Source organism: Monodon monoceros, unplaced genomic scaffold, assembly GCF_005190385.1.
Source record: "Monodon monoceros isolate NGI ecotype Baffin Bay Population unplaced genomic scaffold, NGI_Narwhal_1 Super_Scaffold_21, whole genome shotgun sequence".
NCBI lineage: Eukaryota > Metazoa > Chordata > Mammalia > Artiodactyla > Monodontidae > Monodon > Monodon monoceros.
The window spans coordinates 67,953,971-67,974,811 of NW_021703778.1; the positions used below are offsets into that span (position 1 = coordinate 67,953,971).

The window sequence follows — 20,841 nt, forward strand, 5'->3', positions numbered from 1 at the left end:
CACGTGGCCTTGAGGAGTTCACAGCCTCCCTCTGACCTCGGCTTCTCCGTCTGCAGAAGGTGGCTGAAGCCTGGGCAAGAGCTATTGTTTTCAATCCAAGCTCCTGGAAGGGCTGAGTGAGGAAGGGGCAGGATTCTGGACTCAGAATCCCCTCCCCCTCCCTTCCCCCACCACAGGCCACTCCTCTACCTGCTGGTCTGCTGAGGGTCCGTGAAAGACTTCCTTTGGGCCAGGGGCCCTGGCCCTGTAGAGGGCTAGAAAACTAAGAGAGCTAGAAAGAGAGAGAGCTAGAAAACTAAGAAACTCCCTGCCTCTGAGACCCTTCTCTTGCTAACCGTGGGATCCCAAAGGAGTGTCGCGATCCCGTGTCTGAGCCACCGTGTTGCAGTATAAGCTGTGGTGGCAACCCCAAATAATTTATGCAAAAATTTGCTTTATGAACCAAAAATGCTTTAGGTAGTATCTTACAAAAGTGGACTTTGAACACGCAGACCCATTGCCAAGGGTACTAGGTCCTGCCGCACCAGACTACAAACAGAAAACTGTGTTTCTCCCTACTGGATGTCTGATACAGCCAGTTGTGGGCTCCCTGGAGTCCTGGGTGATTGTCACTGGAGAGAATGACTTTGTTCTGCAGTTTTGATCAGTAAACTTGAGAAGGCAGGTCCTGAGGGCCTGCGGACAGAGTCCTTGATTTAAGGTTGTAAAATACGGGGGCCCTGCCTCCTGGTGGAAACACACAGGAGGCTCCCTACACTGGCCTACCCGCGGCCCTCTCCCTCTGTCCTCATTGAGAGGCAAAGGACTGGAAATAGGCCTTCCCGGGACACCTTTGCTTCTCAGAAACAGGCTGTCCCGTAGGATTATTGCAACTAGATTTTACTTGGATAAACTGTGAGGTTTGTTGCCTGGGGGTTCTGTGAAGTCAGAAGGCAAGGGGAGGGCCAGGCTCTGGCCCTGCAAAACCTGCAGCTGCCCTGCCCTTCCCGTCCACCAGGAGGTGCTGGGACCTCAGGGCAGGATGCTCTCAGGCCCACACTTATGCAGTGCCTCCTGAAGCTGTCCACCCAGAGCTGTCCACCAGGGGCCACATCAGGCCTGGCTGTAGATGGAGCAGGAAGGGGTGATGGTGCCATGATGGATGCTGCAATTTCCTTCCGCTTCAGGCTGACCCCAGGTCTCTGCGTTGTCACAGTGGCTGTTTCCTTCAGGGTGAGGGATGCGGTGGTTACCATGGAAACCAAGGTCTGGAGGGAACAGGAGCAGAATTTCTGCCTGTCCCTATTGCTCCTACAGTGAACTGGGTGTCAGGGACACTGCCTGGTGCTGGAGGAGGGGTCAGCTGTCCACCAGAGGGTGAGGGCTGCTGTTCCATCAGAAGGAAAGCCGGTGGTGAGAAGCCAGCTCCTGCCCTGCAGACTGCCCAGTGCTGAGCCTGGAATCCTAAGCAGGGGCCCTCAGAAGATCTTGAAGCCCTTCAACAGTGTCAGGGTGGGTGCCTTGCGCTTGCTCTGAGCCCGGGATGACTTTACAGTGACCAGCTTGGCCTGGGCCACAGCAGGCATCTCCTTCAGGCTAGCAGTAGAAAGTGTGTTGAAGGCGCAGCTGGCCAGCCCGTGCCGGGCCGTGAGTGGAGCCTGGTAATGCAGGGACCTCTCCTCGGAGATGAAGAGGGGCCTGGCCAGGGAGTTCTTCTCCATCTCCCGCCGTGCCTCCCGTACTGCCTCGTGGAAGACGTGCTGCACATGCTCGAAGTCCAGGCAGGCAGAGACCTCAAAAAACAGGCACCCGAACCTGCCCGCCAAGGCCACGCCCTCTGCCTGAGTGACCTGCCTGGCGGGGAAGCAGGGTGAGGCGGGGTCAGGAACGTGCATCCAAGTCAGGCAGGCCCAGGCCTACACCTGGATCCTCACCTACTAGCTCGGTGACCATCTTCATCTCTCTGAGGCTCAGTTTTCTCATCAGTAAAATGGGATAATGAGAGCTGCCTCTCAGGGTTGTTAAGATTAAGAAGACGATTTGTGTCAAGTGCCTATAGCACAGTCCCTGCTTAATAAATGGTGGCTGATGTCACCGAAGCCAGAATTTCAGAACGAGGCCGAGGGGAAGGGAGAAGCTGGCCCAAAGTCCCTGGCTAGACCCTGCCTGTGGCCAGAGGAAGATGGGTATTCCCAGCCCCACATCTCCTTGACTCCCTTGGTCAGGAAATGAGCCACCCTCAGCCCTGGCATGTGGGATCAGCTCTGGGGAAAGGCAGTGGTCTGGTTGGAAGGATGTGAGACCACAGTGTCCACAGAGGCCTGGTGGGCCGAGGTCCTGACTCAGGACGCCTGTGGTCGGCAGAGGTCTCAGGGCTCGTGGCAGGGAGTTTTGTCTGCTTGCCCAGGAGAGAGGCAGGAGAGAGCAAGGGTGACAGCACGAGAGAGGGAGCAGCACCTATTCCCAGCTTCATCCTGTACCACTTCCCATGATGATGGGATCGAGTATTTGTAACTAGGAAGGTCCTGAAAGCCATGGGAATCAGGGTGAGAGAAAAATACTGGCCCTTGGATAGGTCAGATGTCCAGAAGAGGCAGGGGGCAGGCGGGGGGAGGGGTCCCTGAGGGCTGGAGGCCAAGGTTTCAATGGCTAAATCTCACTGCTGAGCTGCCTCACCTGCCATTCCTGAGGACAGTGGCGCAGCCTGGGAGCTGAGAGGGGACACCAGGGTGGGTATGGTGGGAAAAGGTTTCTGAGCCAAGGTTAATTTGGCAGGAGCAAAGGCTGGAAGTGGGCTAGCTCAACAGACAGAGGGAATGACTGGGACAAAAGGGTCAAGGACAGAGCACCTGATCCATTCCCCAACCAGGCTTGGTGTCCTGACTGTCAGCTCACAGATTCCTGAGGAACTCCTTTTGAAAGAATACTTGGTATTATGTGCCTTTGTGATGAACTTGAATCTGAAACTTTGTCATTGTGGGGCTTGAATAATGAGCTTTCGGAAACAAGAACCCCATACGTGCATGTGTGTGCGTGAATGGATGAGCTGGGCATATAACATTATTACCCTTTTTCTTATTTTGGCGCAGCCTAGCGAAAATGTTACCAGTGGTTATCACCGCTCTAACCCACATTTTACCCTTTAGCTGCAAGACACTCATGGGAGACACTGACCAATGCTCAGCTAAAAATTACATTGTCTGTGCCCATCAAATCCTGACCTACCAACCTCGGGACTTGACCAAAGAAGGAAGTGGGGACAAATCTCATGACTCCTTCTTAGGGAAACGATGCTGCTTTGCTCTTTGCCCCCAAACCACTTTTGGACAATCCCACTGGTAAATATTGGGACCAAAACAGTGGCCTAGTTCTTTTCCCTCATATTTAAAACTGGTTTATTCACAATCCAGTCTTCTGATCCCTATTCTAGGCTCTGAGGGATCTGTGATTCCTCAAAGACTACCTTTTGGCTTTAAGATCACACAACTTTGCTCATTCCCTGAGACGGAATTTGTCTGGGTCTGAGGGTCTGCCCACCTTTGAAGGTTCCTACCGTGAGCACCCTTTATGAGACCACACCCCATTTCCCCACTGCCCATCAGCCCCAATCTATATTAAGTGTTCCCTCCTTCCTAACATCAGTCAGTGGGCCTTTGGGGCCTGGGGAAGCAGGAGTGACCAGCCCTGAGAAGGAAGGGACGGGAGGAAGGCTGGTGGGGGGTGCCCTACCTCGCAGGTGGACTGGCCACACAGGACAGATGTGCTGGAGAGGGCCAGTGGGGTCACTCATCAGGTGGGGGCATCACAGTCTCAAACGCCTCAGGGGCCAGGCAGGCAACTTGGATGTGTGGGGAGGGTGGAGGTAAGCCACGGGGAGTGTGAGGCCTGTGTTCAGCTGGAGGGGGCACGCCCCGCCTCGAAGCATTCCAATTCCGGCTCTTTTAAAACACTGTGCCAGCCAAGCAAACTACGGCTGCAGCACTCAGTGGCCATCTGTCCTCTGGCCCAGTCTGTGGTCTCCGATTCAACTCCAACTCTTTCTAAGAGAACCTGCCCTCAGCACAGCTAACTGTGGGAATGAGCCTGGGGACCACGCTTGGGTGAGGCGAAAGCTGGTTGGACCAGGGCAGACACCTGACCCAGGTGGCCAATTAGAGCCTCTCTCCCCAGAATTGGAATTGGGCACTGGATGACCAGCCAGCTGTGGGGAGTGGAAACAGAAGGTCATATAGTCTCAGGAAAGAAAGGGTGAGGCTGAGAGAGACCTCAGAGCCTCAGGAGGATGGGAGGAGTGGCCTCTCTTCTGACTTGCAGGGTTCAGCCCCTGCGCAGCCCAGATGCTCTTCCCTTCCTGCCCTTGGCTGCCTGGAAGCCCTGCCCACTGTATCCTTACAACACACCCCCTTCTATCTACATCCAAGGGGATTACTCTTCTTAGCAGCCAAATAATCCCTGAAGACGACACCGCTTTTACGAGAAAGGAGAAGGCGAGCTCTAGGATGTGGGACAAAGTGCCGCACTCACCTGTACTGGGCCATGTCCAGCTTGTTGCCCAGCAGCAGAGCAGGGTAGCTGCGCTGTGTCTCCTTCTCATGCAGAGCAAGCAGCTCCAGGTAGCTGCTGCTGCCCTCGAAGCTCTGGCGGCTGTCGACGCTGTACACCACCAGGAAGGCGTGGGCCCAGTTCAGGTAGCGCTCACAGTTCCTGGGGGTGTCCTGGGGCAAAGGAGGGCAGCCTCTGTCAGGGGCAGAGGAGGCCAGGGTAAAGGCCTTCACCTGAGCTGTCTCATCCCACTTCCCCGCCCCCTGCATCTCTGTATATTGTTCCCCAGCAGGGCCCTTTTCAAAGGGGCACTTGAGTGTGGATTTGGCTTGTTGTGAAAGGAGACATTGTTTCTGAGCCTCACTCCCACCACCCAGCCACAGACTTGGAGACCTTGGCCTCTGGGGCACAGAGCCAAGACTTTGGCGTGGCCCCTACAGAGACCCGGCTGTGCCTGGGCACTGCTGGTTTTGGGTCAGGTTCATGGTGCCCCTTTGGCTTTTGAGAAGAACTGGCATCCAGCCTTGGCAGGGGGTGGTGAGGACACAGGGAGATGTACGTACTGGGCGGCGGGGCAGGGTTGGGCCAGGGGAGCCTCTGTGTAAACACGTGTGTGCACCTGTCTCCACGTGTACACAGGCATCAAGCCCCAGAGCACAGAATCTCAGAGCTGACACCAACAATCATCAGGTCTCCCCAGGCCCCTTCCTATCCCTTCTCATTTGGCACATCAATAGATTCAGGCCCAGAGAGGTCAGCACCTCAATCAGGGACGCATAGCAAATTGGAGCTTAAAAGGTTTACAGATTCCCATCTGAGGTCCACACTCTGGAAGCAGGACTTCCCAAGAGGCTGCACTGACTCTCAGCTCTTCATGGGTCATGGGGGTAATGTTACCAGGTCTGCAGTGTCCATGACCCTCAGGTGGACAGACTGGTGGTCCACGGTCTCCTCAGAGCTGTAGGTGTCCTCTGCAACACAGACGGTCAGCCCAGTCAGAGGCAGGGCAGGCCACTCGATGGTAGGCTGGGTCTGAGTCCCAGCTTCCCTTTGCTGGATCCCTGTGCACCCCTGGGGGCCTTGCTCTGGGGCTGGCTGAGCCAGGACCACTGGAAAGACCCTGGCTCTCACCCACATGGAGGACACGGGCAGACCCTCCCACCAAGGAGATGCTGCTCCACCTGTCATGGCCCAGAGCACCCGAGGGCACTCACAGAACATGCCACAGGGTATGGGATTGTGTTCTGGGTCCACCCACCACACCTGTAGGATGGAGTGTGTGTGGCTCACGGGCCCAGTGAGCAGCAGAGGCCTCAGGAGCTGCACTGCCAGCCCCTCCCACCTGAACCCCAAGCTTCTCCACCCCCTTCTCTCCAACCACAGTACCTGGCCCACAGGAAGACCCCAAGGACAATCAGGACAACCCTCTGGCCCCCGGTGGGGAAGGGACAAGAAAGGAGAAGCACACAACATGATTAAGGCAGGGGCCGGGGGCGGGGGGCGGGGAGGTGGGTCAGACCCTGTTTAGAAGACCCGAGAAGGAGGGGCAGGGGATGGGGGAGGGAAGGACTGGGAGTTTGGGATTAGCAGAGGTGAACGATTATATACAGGATGGATAAACAACAAGGTCCTACTGTATAGCACAGAGAACTATATTCAATATCCTGTAATAAACCATAATGGAAAAGAATATTTTAAAAAATGTCTCTGTGGGCTTCCCTGGTGGTGCAGTGGTTGAGAGTCTGCCTGCCGATGCAGGGGACCCAGGTTCGTGCCCGGGTCCGGGAAGATCCCACATGCCGCGGAGCGGCTGGGCCCGTGAGCCATGGCCGCTGAGCCTGCGCGTCCGGAGCCTGTGCTCCGCAACGGGAGAGGCACAACAGTGAGAGGCCCGCGTGCCGCAAAAAAAAAAAAAAAAAAAAGTCTGTGTATAACTGAGTCACTTTGCTGTACAGCAGAAACTGGCACAACATTGTAAATCAACTATATTTCAATAAAGAAAAAGAAGTCCCAAGAAGGTTTTACAAGTAATCCTTGTCAAAATAATAGCAGAGGAATCTAGGATGGTTAAAAGTTTTAGGTTGGAGATGGGAATCAAACCCAACTTCAGCTACTTTTTAGCTGTGTGCCTTGGTCAGGTCATTTCAGCATTCTGAGACTGTTTCCTCATTTTAAAATAGGGATGATGTGATAACACTGGCTAACAGTTTTCAGGTTTTTACTCCGTGCCAGGCGCTGTGCTGAATGCTTGTCCCTGCACCATTCAAAGGGCTGCATGAGGACTGGATGGGCCCCTAGGCATGGGGCCTGGCCCTCCACAAATGCCCGGTAAAGGACAGTGGGGACATAGTGCTCCAAAGTTTCCAGGGCAGGTTCACATTCCTAGGTGATTTTTTTTTTTTTTTACTTTTTATTTTGAAATAATTTTAGACTCATGTAGAAGTTGCAAAATAGTACAGAGAGTTCCCGTGTACTCTTCCCCCCCCTCCCCCCAATGTTAGCACCTTACATAACCATAGTACAATGGTCAAAACCAGGAAATTGACATCGGTACCATACTACGAACTACACCACTGACCTTATTTGGATTTCATAAGTTTTTACAAATTGTTTTCTCTAAGTTCTCATGACCTCAAACCTGAGAAAGTATCAAGTGGCCAGGCCTGCAAAGAGGACCTCGCTGTCACAATCATTCTCCCTACCCCCAAATTTCCCCTGTGCCACTGGCCCACACATGTGAGTGTACTTGGCCCTCACCTCTCCCTGGGGGTGGTGGTGCCCCTGTGCCCCAAGTGACCCCAAAGAAGAACCCTCTGGGCAGAACTGGAGCCCTCTCTGCCTGTTGGTAGCAGCCACTGGGAGAAGAGTACCCCCCAGCCGTGGCGGAATTCTCTCTGAGGGCCATTGGCAGCTAAGCCAGGCCTGGACACACGCCAGGTCCACTAGCAGCCGGCAGGAGTCATAGACAGCTCCCGTCCCCAGCCTGCTGTGGGGACTTGGATAAATAGCCGTTCTTGTTCAAAGACAAAAAAAAAAAACCTCATGGAAAATATGCCCCAAATGTTTAACTATATTTGGTGCAAGAAGAGCTGCCCCTGGATACCTATATCTCCTTCAGATTTTTCTTTATTTTCCTGCCAGAGTTGTCTGATGCATGCCTTTTAGGTGCTTCCCAGCTTCTGTGCCCAAACAGGCACCATGCTGTGCCCAGCCCAAGGAAATATATTAGCCCAACCTTGGTCTCCTACAGTCCCTTAAATGCAACAGCCTTTTGAGGTTGCTGTTAGCTCTTCCATAGAGAGATGACAGGAAGGTGAGGCCCAGAAAAGAAGAGAACTCTCCCACAGCCACACAGCACCCTATCAGAAGGAACTTGAACTTGGGGCTCTACAGTGGGACCCCCTCACTCCCTCTGCTCAGTGGACAAGCCAATTCTCCAGCTCTATCTGTGCAGAATACAGGGAAAGAGCAGAAGCTCCCCGTCCAGCTGAGGCCGTGGAACATGCATGGGCAAAGTGGAGAAGGCTCAGAGGTCATGAAATCATCTTATCCAGCTCCCTCCCCCTTTGCAAGTGAGGTGACTCCAGGGGCTGGGGGTGCAGTGGGGGCTCCTTTCCAAGTCACAGTAATGCCCTGCCTCCCCATCCCAAAGTCCCTGCCCTCTGGTCATTCTAGAGTCCTTTAGTAAATACGGGTTTCATAACTGCTAGTTCTAAATAACATTCTTAGGACTTAAATGCTGAGAAAAGATCCCTTTCCTAAAGTATTTTTCTCTCATTTACAGCAATAATTTTTAAAATGTCACTAAAGGAGCTCTGGTCAGAGTGTGTATGGGATGATGCTTCAGAAATGGTGCCAGTACCCTTGTTGGAGCAGGATGAGGAGAAGAGCGGTGAGAAGCTTGTCATTCTGCCCTGGGCAAACCAGGTGAGATGCCCCCAATCCCTCTGTGAGAGGAGGGTGTCCTCCTGGATACCCCTGCTCGCTTCCTGGAGTGCTCAGCACAGGTGAAGCCCTTTCACAGGCACTGACTCTCTTGGCTCCTACCAACTCTAACAGTCACAACCTATAACAAGGCACAGCTCACACACAGAGCACAGTCTATTAGTCCTATCTTCCAAATGGGGAAACCAAGGCTCAGAGAGCCCAGTGCCACACAGACTTCTGACTTCAGGTCCTCGATAGCATAAGGCCACCCTTAGTGGAGGGCAACTGGAGTGGTGTCTCATCTTCCTTTGTACCTGAGGTTCTCCATGATCTTAGGCAAACCACTGAGCCCTCTCTGCCTCAGATTCTTTACCTGTAAAATGGGGATAATAATAGGAGCTCTTCTTTAAAGGGTAATCCTAAAACCAAAATTCAAATCCCATGTTTAACAGCATCTGTGCTGTGCCTAGCACTGCACTCCAAGCTGGAGATAGGAATGAACATCACAGGTGTCCACCCTCAAGAGGCCCCTTTGAGCTCAAGCTCTTGGAAGGTGTTTGAAAAGGGGGGGGGGGGGGAGGGGGGGGGCTTCCCTGGTGGCGCAGTGGTTGAGAGTCCGCCTGCCGATGCAGGGGACACGGGTTCGTGCCCCGGTCCGGGAAGATCCCACATGCCGTGGAGCGGCTGGGCCTGTGAGCCATGGCCGCTGAGCCTGCGCGGCCGGAGCCTGTGCTCCGCAATGGGAGAGGCTACAACAGTGAGAGGCCCGTGTACAGAAAAAAAAAGAAAAGGGGAAAGGGTGGTTTTACATCTCCACACGGCTAACTCTTCCTTGGACGCTCAGACCTTTCTCCACAGAAGGAAAGGCTCTGGTCCGAGAGTCCCCCCCTGTTGCTGGAACCAGCCATGGGATAGTGGTGGGAATGTTCAGACAGTGGACAGGACCCCCAAGGAGCAGCACTGGCCTCCCAGAATGGCCGACAGGAGAGCGTCTGGCCATCTCTCCAGCTCAGAAGCTCTCAGGGTGTGGTATGAGACAAAAGGCTGAGGTGACTAACCACTGTGGAGCTGCCACACCCCCGCCTCAGACCGTCTGACCACGCATTCCCCTACCAGTTCAGAACTCCAAAATTGCTCAACCAGGAAGCTCAAAGCACCACTGTAATAGGCACCTCTGGCGGGACCCTGCCTGAAGGGTATGGATGGGGGACAGGAAGAAGAGAGACTGGAGATAGGTTACCAAATAAAATACAAGATAACCAGTTAAATTTGAATTTCAGATAAACAGCTAATACTTTTTAGTATAAGTATGTTCCATGCAATATTTGAGGTAGGCAGAATCTGTCTTTTGAGCCACTGTCCTTGAGAATCTCCGTTTTCCCTTCCCAGACATCCCTGCTGTGTGCCTTCCCTTCCCACCCATTCCCCCACCCCGCCCATCTGACTTCGTGCTCCTGTGTCTCACTCCCCTGGGCACTGACCCCTGGTAATCGATGGGCTCCCCTCAGACCTGCTGGTGACCCTGGCCCACAAAGCTCCTTGGGCCTGCTTCCTCCGCTGTAGCCGAGGGGCTGTGTCAAAGCACAGGCGGTCACACCAAACTTTGAGGAACAAACCCCTTAAGGACTGTCCGCGAGTTGCCTGCCCTGCATTCCTGACTTAGCCAGGGGACTCCCTCTGCTTCCTCTGCTTGACCCCTGGGGTTCTGTGTAAGATCTCCGTGGAGGAGGGGATTCTGCTACATAAGGAATAAATTCTAAAAACCACTGGACCAAGTAGCCTTGACATCCCTTCCTGCTCTGACACTAGGATTCAACATCCCAGCCCGGACTGAGGGGCTGAGGGGCACCAGTGGGCTGAGGAGCCCTTTCCTTCAGGCGTGAAGGGTGCATTCCACCAGAGGCCTGCTGTCGGTGGTGCTGCACTGTGGAGGTTTCATTTGTGGGACCCCAGGGTCCTCCCAGAGCCCTGGGTTTCCTCAGAGGGCCTTCAGGGGTTCCACAAACGCCTTATTCAATTCCTATGAAGGGGGAAGATAATCTAAGACTGCAACCCCCATTTCCAAAGAGCATCCAGACACCCCATTTTTCTCAGTGGAAAGTTTACCATAAAGAAATGCTATAAATGTGAGCTTTAAGTTACAGTTATATTAATAAAATTCTGCTTTTACGTATTTAGATATTGGGCTTCCATGTAAGAGGTTATTTGAGGAAAAGGTCCTGCTGCTAAAATTAATTTTCAGAAACAGTGATCTAATTAATTTGGGCGAATCTCAGCCACCACAGATGGGAAGCCATTTGAGGAGAAAGAAGGAAGGAGAAGTGAATACGCATTCAATGTCTCTGTGGGTCAAGTAGTACGCTACATCTTTTACATGTGTTATTTCTTTAATCCTCACAGTAATTCTCTGAGATAGGTATTTTTATGCCCATTTCACAGATGAGGAAACAGAAGCTCAGAGAGCTTAGGTGACTGCTTCAAAGGTGCACAGCCAATAAGTGACAGAGCCAGGATTCAAACTCAGCTCTGGCACCAGGGCATCCCTTTTTCCAATACACCATCATGATACAGCTACCAAACAAGACTAGTTCTCTTGTGTGGTTAAAAAACTGGTTTAGAAGCCAGTATTACTAGGGAATTTCCCAAGTGTCTTGTCCAGCTTTTGTAGAAAAGTACACTGAATAACCATCTGGAAGAAAAACACTTAATGGATGTGCATATTCTGCAATGCTCAATTTTTTTTTTTTTTAAGTTTCATCATACTTCATATTTTAGGGCAAAGCAACTTCTCTCAGTTCTCTTAATTGGGCTAACCCCCAAGTTGTCTGGGGTGAGCTGAGGAAGGGTACATTTTTGGAACTTAAAACATTTTGTCGCATGGACTGAGTCATCCTGGTGGCTCCTCCCTTCGTCCCCCAGATGTGTGGTCCTGGTCAGGCCTGGGCCCACCACGGCGGATGTGTGTTTGCAGGGGAGATCCAAGTGGGCACGGCAGGAGGGACAGGGGGGAGCGGGCCCTTACCCAAGTTGGGGTCATATTCGCTGATAAACCTCCTGGTCAGAAACTTCACCGTCAGGGCTGCAAGAAGGAGAAAGAAGTTGGCTCAGTCTCCCCATCGTGGCTGGCTGCTGGGCCCTGGAGCCTGCCCCTCTCATTTTAGGGAGGACTTATCTAGCCTCTGTGACCCCTCTGCTCTCTGGAGAGCGGGGGAACTGGTTTGAGAGGCTCAGAGGAAACCAGAAATATGGGGAACCATGTCCTTCCCGGTTGCATTCTGGGATGTTTTATTTTGGAGGGGGATGGCGGCGAGAAAACAAATGAGAGGCAAGCCTAAGGGGCGTTTGTGAAGACCCTAACTAAGGGGTCTGGACCCAGGCAAGCAGTTACCTTAGGGTCAACTTGCTGAGACTCCAAGTGAAGAGAGACCTCCCCCACCCTTGACAAGGCACAAAGACTCTGAAGTGTGGAGGCATTTATCCCAGCTTTGGCTACAAGCCAAAGAGAGAGTAAGAGCTGAGTTATCAGTGGGTGATCTCTGGGAGGGATATGAACCCCCGAATCCCAAGTAAACACACTCTAGTCCTCAGTCCTCGAGTCTTGGCTCTAAGGCCTCCACACTCATCATGGGAGTGTCACAGAACATAAAACCTGGGGAAGTTCTCCCCAGGTGGAATGCATTAACAAGATTGATTTTGTTCAGAATTTAACCACATAAAGCTGAGGGCCAGCCCACTACTATACTGAACTCTTAAAAAGTAATGCAGTATTTTAAAGAAAACCCTTAAAATTCTTTCCCAGGATTCCTAACAGTGTCAGTTTGCAAACTAATACCCAGGGAATACATATTTTAAAATTTAAATTCTTTCATTCATGTAGTCACTGGCTAAACTGTACCAGTGACAGAGCCACAGATAACAATTTGATTTTCAAAGGGAAGAAGGCAAATCTTTTCTCTAGGAAAGCATGATCCAGAGTCCCATCTCTGAGCCAGGGGGCTGGCTTCAAAAGTGGAGAGGAGGCTCCCGGTGAGTCTCACAGCTGAGTCCATGATGGCCATTCACTACATGGCTGCAGCTGGAAAACAGCCAGGGGAGAAGCCCCCTCTGCCTTCCCCCCTTCAGCTGCCTGGGACTGGGAATGGCGGGGAGAGCGGTGAACCCTTTTTCTGGATCTTTGCCTATGGTGACACCCCCCACCCCCACCCCCTGGGCTCCAGCTGGGCTCCAGCTGCCAAAGGTGGTGAAGGCAGAGTTCAGTGTTGATAGAAATGGCCTGAGTGTAAATCCAAGCGCTTTGTTCATTAAGAACAGGTCGGAGGCACCTGAGACCATAGTCCAATGTGTTTCCGTAAAGTCAAAAGAGAGGTTTGACTTGAAACAAATACATTTGATAAGAATTCACACTTTGTTCCAGAATCCCAGAGAACTGGGGTGGGGAGTGGGTAGCGGCCTCTCCCTGGGAAATCCCAAAAGCCAGCGACTTTTACCACCTCCCTTCAGGGGCCTGGGGCCCCTTCTCCCCTGGCCTAAATCAAGGAGCAGCAAGGCTGAGACTAAGCTCCGTAGGGGCCCTGGGCTGGGGATCAGTGCCTAACAGGTCCCTTTGGTGTCAGTCACCAGGGCTGACTGCTGGCCAGGAAGAGGAGATGGAGGGCGGTGAACGGCAAGGGGGAGACCAGCAGAGGACTGGGAGACACAGAGACAGAGGGGAGACAGCTGGGGTCACAGACAAGGAGCACACAGACACAGTCGGGAGACACAGAGGGAAAGACAGGCCAGGAAGAGAAGACAGCTGAGAGCTGGAGGAGCTGAAAACAAGCTGAGGGAGAGCCAAGCAAGAGAAGCTGAGGCAAAGAAGGATACCATCACGGCGTCTCATCCAACCCACCTGGGCGCAGGAAGCCCCGAAAGCCAGTGGAAAAGCCTGCCCGCAAGCCCACAGCGCCCCGTTCCCTCCACCGCTCCCCGTCTCTCGCGTCCCCGCCTGACCCCTTCCCTCCCGCCCGCACCCCACTCACCGGACTTGCCCACTCCGCGGCGCCCCAGGATGGCCAAGTTGACCTCGAGGGGTGCGCTCTGCTGCCCGCTGCCCGCGCGGGGTTTCCCGAACACCGAGGACATGGCGACGCTGCGGAGAGGGAGACGGGTGCTGGCCTGAGGGCCCCGAGCAGCGTGCCCGCCCGTAGGGGCCCTCGGGAGCGAGTGGCGGCCTCTCTGGCACTCACGGCCCCGGCGGCGTCGGCCTCCCGGGCCCCGCGCCTAGCAGGCAGCCTTCCCGCGGCCAGGCCCGACCGTGCGGGGAGGAGGGGCCGGGGGAGCCCGGCGGGCGGGGCCGCCCGAGCGCCGCCAAACTCCTTGTAAGGGCTGCGGAGACCCCTGCGAGCGGAAAGGATCTCTGGCCGGCCGCGCCCCCCCAGGGCCTTGCTGGACCTCGAGGGCCGGGCGGCGCCGTCACCCTTCGGAGCGCCCCCAAGACCCGGCGGGAAAGGACAAGTACCAGAGAGAGGGAGGCCAGGGATAGGGGCACTGAAGGGAGGGATGTTTCCAGCCTTGTCTGAACCTCCACTCAGTCATTTCCCATCAGCAAGAAGATCCACCCCTCCCTTTGTTTTACCCAGCTGGCCCCGCCTCCTCCTCCGGGAAGCCTGCCGGGTTCAACTCCGAGCCTGGTCCTTTCTCTGGATCGCAAGCCAGCTCAGCCTTGGCACACAACTTCCCCGACCACATTACCCTGCCCTTCGGTGTGGGGACTCTCAGGCATCACTACAGAACCCGTAAAGAATCCTAGCTTCTGGGAACGGGGTGGGGGGGCGGGGGGGGAGCTGGGGGGAGACGACTTTACTAAGATTTCATGGCCAATCTGGGTCCAGCTTCAAGAAACCAAACCCATTCTGGATTATTGTTTTCTCTCTGATGGGAGCTAATGAGTCCCACGTGTTTGTGGCCTAGTGTGTAACTGCGGCATTTTATTCTAAAACCTGGCAGTCCCTCTTGCCTATGATTCTGGGATTGGTGGATGAGCCTGGCAGGGTCACCTGTCATTCCCCTTGAAACCCGGGGTAAATCTGGTCATGCTGGAAACAGGGCAAAGGGCTGACATGAGGAATCTGGACATTTAGGATCTAGTGCCCGCTCTTTCACTGGGTGACCTTAGGCAAGTCATCTCACCTCTTTGGGCTTTGGTGTCCCCATCTATAATACTAAAGGAAGGGGAAAATAAATCCAATTCGAGCCTAATGGAGAGTGACAAGATAAACCCTGGGTTCCATGTCTGAGTACTTTCTAGAACCCTGTGGGACCTCTCTTTTGGAATACACTCCAGCCTTGGGTGGAGAAAGATATGGGAGTCTCAGAGACTTCTCACTGCAGCCCTTCCCCTTCCAACCCCAAACCCCTATCCTCCCATAGCTAATCTACCCACCCATGTGCAAAAGAAACCAGGAAAACCCAGGTCAGCAGGCGGAGGGTCTGGAGTCAAAGCCTGATGGTAATAACTTCTCCTCAACCAAGAGAGAAAATTATTTTCCAGGACAGGACATGAATACCGACTCAGCCTAATAGTGTTTCTGGGAGATCATGGTAAACCAGCTGTGTTATTAAGACTCTAAGGTGTTGGGAGGAATTTGTTTAGATTACACCCACAGGCCAGAATCGCTCACAGAGCTAATGGCCAAGGGTTTTCCTTTGAGTTGTAGAAGGAGAAAAAGTGGGAGCCAAGTTCTAGCCACATCCCTGGGCTGGCCCTAGTCCTGGGAGGACAGACTGGTTCTGGGTGGGGCTATGCGGAGACTCAGTCTCACCGGAGAACTGCTAGAGAGAGGGCAGGCTGTGGACCCCCAGAGGCCCAACTGGGAGTAAACCTGGGCTCTGCTACTTCCCTACTTATGTGATTCTGGGGGAGTTATGTTCCTTATCTTTAAGACTCAGACCAACCAGTAGATGGGAGCTGCAAGGAGGCAGGTTCTAGCTCAGTGTGAGTGTGAACTCTAATCACCTGAGCTGCCCATAGTTAGAAGGGACTACTGTCTTTGGAAGAAGTGAGCCCCCTGACTCTGAAGGTAATCAAGGGGGTGACACTAAAAGGAGGTGTTGTAAGGAGACACCACAATGATTTGCAAGATGGGATGAGATGACCTTAACTCACTTCTATTTAAAAGATTTGAATTCTTTGCCAGCTGGTTACTCAGGCCCTCAGCTGTGACCGCTAAGTGCCCAAAGTCTGCCCCTCCTACGAGGCTTGGGAGGAAAACAGTGCCCATCTCACAGCTGCAACCACTCCCATTCCCCATCCTCAGCTTCCTCATCTGTGGGCTGCTTGTCCAGCACTCAGAAGTGCCCCTTGTGGACCAGAAAGGCTCTTGGAATCAGTCACTTACTGCCAGACTGTGGAATAAGCTACTTTGTCCATCTGGGCCTCAGTTCCTCATTTTATTACTCCCTGTACATTTTTTCTCACATATCACTGTATTCTCAACCACTACCAACAGTTCCAAAATCTATCCAAAAACACAGTCAAAGGACTTCCCTGGTGGTCCAGTGGTTAAGATCCTGTGCTTCCACTGCGGGGGCACAGGTTCAATCCCTGTTCTGGGAACTAGGGTCCCACATACTGCGTGGCGAGTCCAAAACAAACAAAACAAACAAACAAATACAGTCAAATAATTATGGAAATTTGATATAGGAAATTTGAAGTGCTGAGTCAGACCTAAAAGATTAAAATATAAAAATTTCAACATTTCCACCTATGTCATTCCCTGGGGGGTACAATTTATTGAAAGGAATAGTCATTGTTTTTATACACAAATACCATCACCAAATTATTGACCTGTCTTGGGGATTTTTAAAAAATCTATGAATAATGTTGAGCTGAAAGGACTCTGATTTAAAGGATTTGAAATACACGTGTTTGGAATTCCTACCAATGAGAAATCATCATTGACTCTCAGGTGCCCTTCTTGGTCTATTTTTCAAAGACCCCCAAACTCATTCAGAATTCCCAGAGTTGCAATATAATTAAATATCTATTAGACTAAGCCAATATGATAATAATCTCCTTGAATTATTCACAATGCTTAATGCACTTCTCTGTTTTTGTTTTTTGGGTTTTTTTTTTTTGCGGTATGCGGGCCTCTCACTGTTGTGGCCTCTCCCGTTGCGGAGCACAGGCTCCGGACACGCAGGCTCAGCGGCCATGGCTCACGGGCCCAGCCGCTCCGCGGCATATGGGATCTTCCCGGACCGGGGCACGAGCCCGTGTCCCCTGCAACGGCAGGCGGACTCTCAACCACTGCGCCACCAGGGAAGCCCCACTTCTCTGTTTTTTATCCATCTGTTCCTTATTATCATACTAAGAGGTAGTTATCACACCCATTTCATAGTGGAAGAGTTACAGAGACACCTCGTCTTTAAAATAGGGATGATATTAAGTATTGGATGAGATAACATGAAACTATTCCACCTAGAGGTTGGCCCATAGCCCAAAACGGCAAATGATAGTTCCCTGCACTCCCCTGGACACGAATAGCTCACACTTCTCACCCAACTGCCAAGAAGCCACAACTGTTTAGTGACCAGGAATTTGGGCACTTTGGGTCAAGAGAGAGGTTATTCTGCTAGGGTCAGTATCCCAACCCTCCTTATCACCACCTCCCCACATTTGAGGCTCTTATAAGGGGCCCTGGGGCCCTCGAACTGCAGAGGATGTGGCCCCTCACCCAGCAGTGGGCTTGCAGCAGGTGCTCAATAGGTGGCTCTGGAGTGAGTGGGGCACATACAGGTCTAGACAGGTAGGACTAGATCCTGCCCTTGCCACCCACCCCTACTCCCACCCCCAGAAGCCATTCCACATAAAGGTAACCTTTTGGGACCCCTTTGTGATGTCACTGCATTCCCTGGAGGCACAATATGACAACCACTTCTGTGATTTTTCAATTATAAATTCAGATGTCAAAACTGAACAGAACCTTAGAAGTCAGATCCAAGCTCCACTTTACAGATGAAGAACTGAGGCCTGGGGATTTCCCTGGTGGTCCAGTGGTTAAGACTCCACACTCTCAATGCAGGGGCCACAGGTTTGATCCCTGGTTGGAGAACTAAGATCCTGCATGCTGCATGGCATGGCCAAAAAAAAAAGAACTGAGGCCTGGACAGGTTGGGTAGTTTTGCAAGCCGGTGGTAGTACCAGCATCAAAGCCCAGCAGGAATCCTGCCTCCTAGTCCAGTGCTCTTCTTCAGGTCCAGGCAAGCTCATCACTACCCTGTGTGCAGAAATACCACCATGGGTGGCAAAGGCCAGGGGTCACCCATCAGGCAGGAGGGCCAGGAGGTCACAGTTGGAGGGAACTTCAGTCTCATATGGTTCAACACCTTCATTTATAGTGGAGGGTCGGAAGGGGAATTGTGTAGGGTGGTGGAGCTGGGCCCAGTCCTCCACCAGATTGCAGGCTCTCCTGGGTCAGGGGTTGTGTCTCCTCCATCAGACTGGGGATTCCTACTTAGGTTAGGGCTCAGAAGTCCACCAGATCCCTCAGTGTGCCAATCACTGCAGATAGAGAGATGTACAAGGTGGGGCGTGTGCTCTAGAAAGGCTCAGGGTCTGACACAGAGCCCCTTTCCTTGCCTCCACCCTCAACCTTGCTAAGTAGAGAGGGAGGTTGGTGTGGGGTCGGGCAGAGCCTGGGAACTCCGTGGGCTGCCCACAGCCATGACAGTTTCCTTGTCCTCTCCAAGTCCCAGAGGGACATTTGTTGTCCGGGTGGAGGAAACTCTCACCAGCTGCAGAAAACACCCCACTGGGGCCTTGGGCACAGGGCCAGAGTGCTGATCCTGGACTCAGCCTCAGAGTCATGACCCCCCACCTTGGTTGACCCCCTCCGCACTTCCTGGCTGCTGAGGGTGGGAGCCGGGTGTGTGTACTAGCCCTCCAACCCACTGAAATCAGGGATGGGCTTGTGAAAAACTGGGACTGGGAGGGAACTTCAGCCAGTAGGGCGTTCATGCTCCTTCCCACTCCTGCTCTCAGGAGAGGTGCAGGAAGTGGTTCTGTCTGTCTACCAGTTACTAGGTGCCAGGAACAGGCCATCTGGGGAGGGAACTGTGGCCCCCTGGGGGTCAGCCCCTTCCCCACCCGCCCCTGGCAGGAGGCAGCTGCTTCCCTTCCTGAAGAAAAGGCTGATGCAGGTGAGGAGAGGCACCTGGGCTGGGGCCTGGGGTCAAGTGGACGGGGTTCAATCCATCCCACATCTTCATTCATAACCAAGGCAAAGCCCATTCCATCTCTAGGCCTCCCTTTCCTCATGTGTGAAATGAGAACAGTCAGACACTCTCCCTATCCTTGAGACCACTAGCAAGGACAGAGTCAGGACTGGGCACGGCAGAGCCCACTTTCCTCCAAGGAGGGGCTGTCATGCTTTCAGCCAACGTCTAGCCTCAGGGAAGGAGAAAAGCTGGCAGAGGGCCTGGGATAGTATCCGTGGGGACTCCTGCCCACCCCCCCCATCTCTTCCTCCTCTTCCTGTCTGGTCTCTGGGGCAGAGTCTCGCATATTTCTGGCTGCCGCCTCCAGGCTTCTGGCTTCCCAGGCTCACACAAGTGGTCCCCACATCCCAGCCCTGCTCTAATGGGGTGAACTGGGTGGGAGTCCCCGGCAAGAAAGGCACACTTGTGTTGGGTCTGCAGATTCATACTTGAGGATCTGTGCATGCATGTGTCTTGGGGGGAGGGAAGTTCCCCTGCTCCCTTCCCAAGTACAGCTTTATCACTGTGAGCCACTGAGCTACCCCAGCCCTCCTGAAGAAGACCTGCTGCTGAACATCTCCTGAAAGGCAGATACATCCTACACAGGGCTGGGCCTCAGTTAACCCACCTGTAGAACAAGGTAGCAGGAGAAGATAATCACCAAGCTCCCTTCCGGCTGACATTTTGGAACCCGGAGTCTTAGGTGGTCACCCAGGAAAGTTCTGGGCAAGGTGGGCCGCAGGAGGCCTGGGGCTGTCTGCTTCCAGACCCTGGGCAATTCCCTGTCTGATCCTCTACTGTAAGTGAAGGGGCTGAACCATAGGAGACTGAAATTCCTTCCAACTGTGACCTCCTGGCACAAAGTGACTGCCCAGCATTTGTAGCACAGGGAGGAAGCAGAGCACAACGGTTAGAGACGCAGGCTCTGGGGTCAGACTGGCTGCACTCCAGTCCTAGCTTTGCTGCTCTCTGGCCATGTCATCTCGGGCATGTGAGTGAACCTCTTGGTGACTCAGTCTCCTCATCTGTGAATTTAATAATATCTGACTCATGCATGCTGTAAGCAATAAATGGATAATATCTATCAAACGAGGGGAAATAATAGTTATTTTCTCCCCTGATTGCTGCGAGGATTATAGACGTTCAAGTGCTCACAAAATGCCTGACAGTGCAATTTAAGTGTTGAATATTATTTCAAGAAGCCTGTCTCCTTCCCATCCACAGACATACAGTCTCCTCAGCAGCCCCACTTTCCTTTTCCCAAGATCTGAGCTATACAGCAATGGACGAGTGGGGAGTAGCAAGAGGGGAACAGACACCAGCTTCCCACACCCATCCCGAGTCAGGGAATACTTCCACATTCAGGGACTTACTGAACGTTCACCTGTTACCCACGCATTTTTACAGAGAAGGAAATCGAGGCTCAAAAAGAGATTGGTCTAGGGGCTTCCGTGGTGGTGCAGTGGTTAAGAAACCGCCTGCCAGTGCAGGAGACGCGGGTTCAAGCCCTGGTCCGGGGAGGTCCCACATGCCGCGGAGCAACTAAGCCCGAGTGCCACAACTACTGAGCCTGCGCTCTAGAGCCCACGAGCCACAACTACTGATGCCCGTGCGCCTAGAGCCCATGCTCTGCAACAAGAGAAGCCACCGCAATAAGAAGCCCGCGCACCGCAACAAAGAGTAGCCCCCCGCTCGCCGCAACTAGAGAAAAGCCCGTGCGCAGCAACGAAGACCTGACGCAGCCACAAATTAATAAAATTAAATAACCATTAAAAAAAAAAAGAGATTGGTCTAGCCCAGAGTCAGGGGCAGAGGCCCAAGCCAAAAGAAAACCTACTCTGGACCCCATCCCGGCCCACTCTACGTGTTCCACCTCTGCCTCTCCCTCGGGCACCCAAGTACCCCTGCCCCACCAACCGAAAGCGTGAGCTAGGTATTCATCCCGTCCTTGCTCTTTCCCAGCTGAATGACCTTGAACAAGTCATGTAAATTCTCTGAGCCTCATTCCGAACACTGTACAGACACTGTGGAAATACCGTGAAACAGGTGTTATTATTGGCCCCATTTCGAAGAAACAGAGGGCCAGAGTTAGGGTACCTGCACGAGGGCTTACAGCTGCTTTAGTGCAGGTTAAATGGGATATTTTGTAAACTGCCC

At 53.0% G+C, this 20,841-nt stretch overlaps 1 protein-coding gene across 2 annotated transcripts; it reads right to left on the reverse strand.

Moving 5' to 3' along the window:
- Positions 1 to 1,406: 1,406 nt before the first annotated feature.
- Positions 1,407 to 13,670, reverse strand: RASL12 (RAS like family 12). Of its 2 annotated transcripts, XM_029237860.1 has the most exons (5): positions 13,467 to 13,670; positions 11,471 to 11,527; positions 5,419 to 5,492; positions 4,504 to 4,694; positions 1,407 to 1,833 (listed from the first exon to the last, which is right to left on the reverse strand). In XM_029237860.1, exons 1-5 carry the CDS (start codon positions 13,567 to 13,569, stop codon positions 1,458 to 1,460), a joined length of 801 nt encoding a protein of 266 aa, XP_029093693.1. In that variant the 5' UTR covers positions 13,570 to 13,670; the 3' UTR covers positions 1,407 to 1,457. The 2 variants fall into 2 exon arrangements, with proteins under 2 accessions (XP_029093693.1, XP_029093692.1); XM_029237859.1 differs by lacking the exons at positions 11,471 to 11,527; positions 13,467 to 13,670 and having other exon boundaries at positions 5,419 to 5,811.
- Between the last annotated feature and the right edge of the window lie 7,171 nt (positions 13,671 to 20,841).

What these genes read in the sequence shown, in the direction of transcription:
- RASL12 (XM_029237859.1), bottom strand. Translation starts at nt 5,742, where the DNA reads ATGTTCTGTGAGTGCCCTCGGGTGCTCTGGGCCATGACAGGTGGAGCA. An exon ending in TCATGGACACTGCAGACCTG is followed by an intron (nt 4,695 to 5,418) that starts GTAACATTACCC and finishes CCTTTGCCCCAG; the next exon opens with GACACCCCCAGGAACTGTGA. An exon ending in CTGGACATGGCCCAGTACAG is followed by an intron (nt 1,834 to 4,503) that starts GTGAGTGCGGCA and finishes CTTCCCCGCCAG; the next exon opens with GCAGGTCACTCAGGCAGAGG.